Source organism: Pinus tabuliformis, chromosome 7, assembly GCF_031772625.1.
Source record: "Pinus tabuliformis cultivar Carrire ecotype Pingquan chromosome 7, CPIR1, whole genome shotgun sequence".
Classification (NCBI taxonomy): Eukaryota; Viridiplantae; Streptophyta; class Pinopsida; order Pinales; family Pinaceae; genus Pinus; species Pinus tabuliformis.
Genome location: NC_142293.1, coordinates 1,417,147,488 through 1,417,155,884, shown reverse-complemented (window position 1 = coordinate 1,417,155,884; position 8,397 = coordinate 1,417,147,488). Strand labels below are relative to the sequence as shown.

The 8,397-nt window shown below is 33.3% G+C and overlaps 1 protein-coding gene across 1 annotated transcript; it reads left to right on the top strand.

Annotated features, from left to right (window-relative positions):
- The first annotated feature begins 3,427 nt into the window (after positions 1-3,427).
- Positions 3,428-3,893, top strand: LOC149252969 (dolichyl-diphosphooligosaccharide--protein glycosyltransferase subunit 4C). The gene has a single exon (XM_089456742.1). It carries the CDS (start codon positions 3,576-3,578, stop codon positions 3,690-3,692), a length of 117 nt encoding a protein of 38 aa, XP_089312868.1. The 5' UTR covers positions 3,428-3,575; the 3' UTR covers positions 3,693-3,893.
- Positions 3,894-8,397: the final 4,504 nt, after the last annotated feature.

The following is an 8,397-nucleotide window of genomic DNA, read 5'->3' as shown; positions in this document are numbered from 1 at the left end:
GGAAACCATTCACCATTTCATGTTTTCTGCAGTCTAGGAAGGATCCATGATTGTCACATGCCCTTCTTAGCTTCTCACCAGTCTAAAAAATCTCACCCCATCAAGCCCAAGAGCGTTAGAGCCTATGCCTACCTTTCCCCATAGAACACCCTACATTTCTGACCTAATTTCCTAGACCTAAACTATCCAGCTCCTCCTGATCTGACAAAACCCCTTCAAAATCCAATCAAAACTTCGTGCTACTATACCTAGCCTAATATCCTTTACCTGATCCAGTCATCTTGGCTGAGATCCTTATGGAGAGAGCCCTCTCTCGGCCTAGTAGGCTAGCTACTTGGATATGTGTGGTTTGTGGTTACCTTGGCATTGCCTTCCTTTAGCTTGAGGTTCAATCCAGGTGATAACAGCTTTAAGCCTTGTTTTCTAGTCTGAACAATTACCAAAAGACTAAAACATGTGTATTCCTTCAAAGACTGAAACATGTATATTCCTTCAAATATAACCTAGATAAAATATCACAAAGCTAAAATACGTATAAAATATCCACAAAACTACAAGTTATATGGCAATATCTCTAGCTTTCCGAGAAGGACTACAAATTGCTAGAAATTCCAAGCCCTATGGGCTCCAGAGGAATTATATACTCCATAGGAGGAGAAATTTCACTAAATTATGCATAAAATGTTAAAGAAGTTGCAAACACTATGTTAGTATCTCTAAATTTTCTCAAAATAATAAAAATGGTTGGAAATCAATAGCTACAACTACAATTACCTATGTAATATTAGGGGATTTCCAAACCGTATTCTCATCTTAATGGCCTCCTTGAGACTTGAACATCCAAATACAAAGGAATTTGAATGGACAATAACCTTCTTGGTGACCTTTGATAAATGGAAGACCAACCATATTAGAAGGTATAAGATCATCAGATTTCATGGCTAATCCAACAATACAGTTTGTTGCAACTTATCAAAATTCAATATGTTTCAACCACATCAACATTCAATATGAAAATAATACACAATTGAAGAGAGCTCTCCAATTTCATAGCAATAGAAAATATGAAATTAATGCAAAAATCAAAAGGGTAAATGGAGTACAAATTATGGTTTCATGGAGTTTTTACTCACCAAAACATCTCACAATATGATTTAGTGAAACTTGTTTGAATGATGCTAAACTCAATGTTCAATAAACATAACTAGTATACCAGACATCAAGTCTGCAAGATATTGGAATCTATCATGAGGAAAATTGATGAAAACTATTATACAAATTGCAACAAATAAATAAAAGTTTATTATAAACTCTCCTAAGATTTACACATTTGAAAATTTTAAAATAAATTATATTTTATGGTTTCTCTTTTCTAGAACATCCAATTCTAAAGTTGTAAAATACTTGAACAAACTGATATTATTATATGATGTTTGTATTTCATTATTTAAGAATTTTGTAGCTTAATATTTTCTATGGAATTTCCGCTTATCAATTTTTTATTTTATTTTTTCAAATTGTTAAATTATTAGAGTGTACATAGGTAAGAAACTAGTTCTAGAACAATTGCATAATTTTGTAAGAATCCACAAAAATTGGATGAGAGAACGAATTTTGTATATTCACTAGTGATAAATACATAAAGCAGCTAAGTTAAGCTTATCTACATGCAAGCACTAAAACCAACTCAAGCTAAGTGTGCTTTATGCTATGTTCATGTGCATGTACAAGCATACACAAACAAAACTAACTAAAGCTAAATTTGTTTTGTGCTACTTTAATGTGCATATACACCACATGCAAACATTAAAGCTAGCTAAAGTCATTAAAACTAACTAAAGCTAACTAAAACTAAATATACTTTATGCTATGTTAATGTGCATGTAAAAACAAATAATAAATAAATTTAAAATAGTTTTTCAAATTTCTATTTTATAAATTCAGTAACAAAATTTTCAAATAACTCTAAAATTTTGAAGTAACTCTCTGATCTTGAATAAATTAATCAAAACCACATAAAAACATTGAAGCACAAAATTCTGAAACTAAAACTTCATACAAAGAATATACTTATTCAAATTTGAATATTGAAAATGAATCATTTCCCACCAAAATCTATATTCTGATAAAATCCTGGCTCGATCAGAAACTTGTTTTCTCTGATTAAAAGAAACGCCCGGCAGTATCATATTCTACTAAAAAAGCAAAACCAGTAAAATTGAACGCTGAATGCAAAACCTATAATACGAGTCCGGACAGATTGAATTAATAAGTCCAGGGACCTTTGCTTCTTAAGAGATTAATTATTTGATTGAAAATTTTCACTGCCTGAGGCCACCAAACGTTGTTCGATTCGAATGCTAAAAGAAACCATTGAAAGAATCTGAGGTCGCTGCGAAGCTGCCCTCGTAATGAAATTTTTTGGGTCGATTTTCGCTCCAAGTTACACAAACATACTTCCATTCCGTGAACAACCATAATTACCCACCCGTTGTTTACTACGACCGAATAAATGCTATGGCGTTCTGGGATGCATATATCATGCAGTTCATGCCATTCTGCAGGCTCTCGAACATCATTTAACCTCCACATGCGGATACTGCGCCCACGTTTTTCTTCCCGACACCAGCCATACATAGGGTATTTAATGCTCGGGGATATGCACGCAGCTTAGCCCGATAACACGCGAAAGCCCAAAAATTATTTAATGCCGAAACTCCCCGCTCCCATGTTATCGCGTTAACCTGCGTGCATATCCCCGGGCATTAAATACCCTATGTATGGCTGGTTAGGCATTGCCCGTATTAACACCACTTGCCCATCGGAGCCACTTAAAATAAATAAATTTTGGGTACGCGCAGAGACTTCTGCAAACGTTTGGCAGTGTAATTTGTGTCCACCTACTCTCTGGAATATCGAATGCCACGACCGCGAAATTGGGTGGTTCCTATTTCCACCTCCATAGCAAAGTTAATGCTATGGAGGTACCCCCTCTGACAGCGGCAGACGGCGTGGTTGACGTCATGGCGCCCTTTCATCCTCGACCATGCATCATGGCATCCATCCGGCGCATCCATCCCTCTCCGGCTGCCGTGCTCCTGCCCCTCGACGGCGACCCTGCCCGCAGCCACTTTGGCCTCCCTCTGGCGTATTGATGAGCACATTTACCAACCTCCGGCACATTTACGGCATTTACGAACCACACCAACCTCCTCCAGGCCATTCAAAGTCCCGACAATTCAAATTACAAGACAATTCACCTTCTGTACTCCGGCGAACAGAGAGGGAGATAGCACTCCGCGGCGAACAGAGGAGAGGTTCAATAACAGAGGAGCTTTTACCGAAAGTTTGAAACTATATGCAGCTGGCCATTGGTGATCGAAAATTGCTTTTGGCAAGGTTAGTGCGCATCCTTTTTATGAACTCTTCCCTGGTTAATGATCTGTAATTGGTATATATCTTTGTACCTCCAGCCATTTCAGGCTGGATACATCTGAAGCCTGCGAATTCTTGGTGAATTTTAACATCTATTTGCCTCGAAATTTCCATCGGAGTAGCTACTCTGCACACATAAGATGATTGACGATCAGGACCTTGGATTTTTTGCAAATTTTTTGGGTATTTTCATCTTTGTTTTAGTGGTTGCTTACCACTATGTGATAGCTGATCCCAAGTATGAGTCAGGTTTATAATAACCTGAATACTGTCATGGGAATCGATTGTGACATCTCTGAAGGCAACAAGGACCCATCATAGACGTAGCATTTACATTATGCCTTTCTCTTGAAAATTTTGTTTACAGATTTACAAAACATGGAAGATGATTGTCCTCGACGTGATTTGATTTTGCATGCCACTGATTTAGATGAAGTAAAAGTCCTTATTGTTGATTAGATATATTTTGAAAATTTCCTAGTAAAGCCATAATTCTGAAAAAAAATGATTTGTAATTGATTTAGCACAGATTCCAAAACACGTTTCAATTGATTTAAAGATTTAAATATATTTTAAAGATTCAGAGATTACAGCTCGATTTGCTCACTCCGCCAAACTGTCCCGTAAAAGATAGCAAATTTATTCTGGAGCAGTAATATATGGCCAAATTTAGATCGCAACTGGACTCACAGTTTGGTAAATTTTATTTGACTCCTCACGAATGCGGTGCCATGAAGAACCCCGTGCTTCGCGAAGTATTCTGGATTTTTGGAGTATTTTTGAATGTAATTGTAGATTTCTGGAATATTTGAAACTTTCATTTAAAAATTCAGTCGACCCGTCTCGTCATAGTGAAATTTATTCTCAAAATCTAAAATATATATAATATACATAAATATGCTTAGCTAATGTCTAATGTATAGAGATTCTAAATAGATAGAAGTTTTTCCTCGCTCAAATATTTTTATTAATTTATTTTTTCCAACCTGATAAAAAAGATTTAAATTTTTTAATATAATTATAATTTTGTTACGATTCAAATTTTTCTCCTGATGACTTGTTTTTCTCAAAAATCTGCTTTAGGATTGTAAAAATTTTCAATTAAAACTTGTGATTAATAAGTATTCGTGTTTCCTATATCCGCAAAATCTTACAGCCAATCATCTGCCCTCATTTCATTCAATTTTATATTATACAAATGAATTATGAATACTGTAGATATATTATACGCAGTGGAATTGGTAGCTGAAACTGGTGTCATCTGTTTGGATGGAGAAATGGAAAACCATAGTAAAAAATCACAAAACAATTGCATAGTCTAATAAATGTGGAATATTGTTGTTAAGGAATCTGTTTAGTTATTAACACTGTGAGTATATATGCACAGTGGAAAGAATAGATAAATTTGATCTAATAAGTATAAATGGAGAAATAAAGAAATGAGGTACACATGGAAACAACAGAAGGATCTGATGTCATAGGAAGAAATGGAGAAGTAAAGAAATGAGAGTTGACATTATTTACATTAAATATTAACACTTTAGTTATTCAGACTAAAATCAGTTGATGAAAGCACTTACAGACTTTGTCCTTGCCGGATGTGCAACAATAACCACAAAAAAATAGATATGAATATTGATTTTTACTTTAATGTGTTTTTATGATGTTTTTAACAATGTTGTTGTTTACATATTCATTTATAAGGAAGTAAGAAAATGGAGGAAATTAGACATGAATAGGAGGTAACTATCAAAGGCACCAAGCAAGTGTTCACTTGTCTTGTTGGTGGTTGTGCGGGGAATTTGAGTCGATCTAAGCTATCTGGCCTTAATCATCATCGTGCTACCACCCACAATCTCCCACCAATTCCTCCACGTCAAAGAGGTCGAGTAAGAGATGCAAATGCTACATGGGCGGTCAAATCAACAAGTGCAGTTAAAAGGCAAAATGCCAAAATACAATATGATTTAGATGCAAGGCTATGTCGTGCACGACAACAAGCATATAAAAGATTTGTCAATGAAGAAATTCTTTCAGCTGTAAGTATTTATTTGTATATGATTTTTTATTAATATTGTCAATGAAGAAATTCTTTCAGCTATAAGTATTTATTGGTATTTATCTGTATATGTTTTTTATTAATATTAATTTATTGTTGTGGACTAAATTTATTAGTATTTATTTGTATATGATTTTTTATTAATATTGTCAATGAAGAAATTCTTTCAGCTGTAAGTATTTATTAGTATTTATCTATATATGTTTTCTATTAATATTAATTTATTGTTGTGGACTAAATTCATTGAAACTTGTTTTCACAGTCAGTTGTTACATTTGATCAGCTTAATGATACTTCAAAGCAAAGGATTTGTGAAAAAATTCAACGTTGGGATCAGAGTCTACCTCGTAGATGCATGGAGACAATGAAGCGCATAGATATTGCTTTAAAAGAGAAAGCAAGCACTGAGGTTCGCGATGATGTGGGGGAAGAAGGATCAGATGGGCACAACCATATATTAAACTTTGATGAAACTAATCAGAACAATGACAACACAGTTGAGTCCATTTTTTTGCATATATTAATTTTTTAGAATTTTAACATTAAATAATATTTATATTTATTATAATTGTATACTAATTTCTCATTGTTATTGATATGCATAGCCTAATCAACAAAATTCCCCAAATTCAAGCCACCAACCATTACGACGCTCACCTAGATTTCAACGTTTTCAAGGGGTTACTGGGCCAGAAAGTTTTTAATCCATATAACCTATTCCACGAAAAACATTAATATATAAATTGTTATGTTTTACCATAATGATGGGATGAGAAATGGATGTTCTGTATTATATATCATTATCTTTGATTTTTTTTATTATGTGTGTGTGTGTTATTTCTTATTTATGGTGCAGGTGTTCCCTTTGGAACCATCACAATCAATGAAATCCCCTTGTAGAAGCCTTAAGAAGAATGGAAATGAAATGGTTCAAATGCTACAACCATCTTCATGTCCAATGTCACAATGCAAGGTAAGACTATATTTATTTATACTCTTATAATTTTATCATATTTTTACATTTAATTCTTTTTGAGTCACATACTTATATCTATGTATAATCTAATGTTCAGAGTAATGAATATAGATCTCCTAAAACACCTTTGCACATGTATGATGGTGGACATGATACTCAGCAAAAATCACAATCTCCTCAACCATTGCGGCATTCACCTAGACTTGAAGATAAATTAAGAGAGGTAAGTTATATACTACATATCTTAGCTCATAATAACATTGACATATTTTTTTATGACTAGTTAATGCATTTTCTTTTCATATTCGTTACATGTTCACCATATTCTCATTATATCTATATAGATTTTGATATTTATTGATAGCTAGTCAATGAAATGTCTTTTCATATTCGTTACATGGTCAGCATATTTTCATTATATCTATGTGGATTTTGATATTTATTGATAATGTTTTAATTTCCACAGAAAACAAAAAAGATAAATGTTGATGCTATGGTTAAAAGGACCAAAATCACGCCAAAGGACTTGAAAGCACGTGGGTTCAAGTCACGCAAACAATACATAGAGCATATATGCTCAACTACCATTGCTCTCACTAAACCCACTAGGTTTGCTACTTTGAAGGCTAAACATTCCAGCAAGTTTAAATGACTTAGGCTACAATAATATAACTTTAGCCATTGTTTTATCTATAAAGGGGCTACAAGGACAATTTCAATATATGTAATCTCTGTATTCTTTAGACTTTTCAATACATCATTTTTTTTCCAAAAATTGTTTCCAGGTGCTAAGTATGTCTTTAAAATGCCAACATCATAAAGATTTTAAATATATTTTCATGATATTCCTCTGAAGTACTGCCCTTCACTAGCTACGTTTGCCCTTATCTGTCCAACTTTATCCCAGCTGCTATCGCATCAATCCAAGGAATAGTGAATCTGTGACTTTAAAGGTGAAATAATGCACACAAATATATACAAAGGAATAAAAACAGGATAATATATTCCTGAACGATTCAGTGCTCAGTCTCCTGGCATCCTTATCAAAGCATAATTAACAAAATCTAATGTTATTAATTATTAATGCAGTAAACCGCTCCAAGACGTCATTATCTCCATATGTGACCGCATTTCTGAGCACCCATTTCAATCATCCCTCTGCTCACGTAGATAGTTTCTGGTTATGTTAATAGGTGTGATAGGTCTTCATAATTTTAGTTTTAAAAAAGGAAAATAATAATGTTGTAGATTTCAACTATATATCTGTTAATTTTTAGTGGTTTATTTTAGAATAAGTTTTTCCAGAATTTTCATTCTTTAAAGAAAAATTATGAATGTTATAGATTTCAACGATATCTCTGTTCACATTAATCTAGTTATATGAATAGGTGTAGTTTAATTTAGTTATATGAATAGGTGTGATTTATTTCTACTTTAAATTTTTAGTGTTTTATTTGGTTTATTTTAGAATACATCTTTCAAAATTTTTATTTTTTAAAGAAAAAATATAAATACTTCATAAAGATGTTGCAGATTTCAATCTTATCTTTCTTTTTCTTTTTTTTTTTTCCTTTTTTTTTTCGTAGTTGGTTTTAGTGCAATTTTTTGGATTTTCTAGTGTGAAATCCGGTGGAAAAATCTGAGGTGAAATCTTGATTTGTGCTATTTAAACTAGTTTTTTTCACTGTATATAGGGACTCAGCACCCTGGAAAACCCCTAGGGCACTTCGTTTGCACAAGATTACCCATCTAGCTTGTGATTTCAATAAATTTCTGCTAAATTTTAGAGAAATTTGACGGAAAAAACCCTAGGGCACTGCTATTGCACAGGATTAACCATGAAGCTTGTGATTTCAATAAATTCCTCCTAGATTTTAGAGACATTTGATTAGAAAAACCCACCATAAAAGCTTCCAAAAAGTAGCAC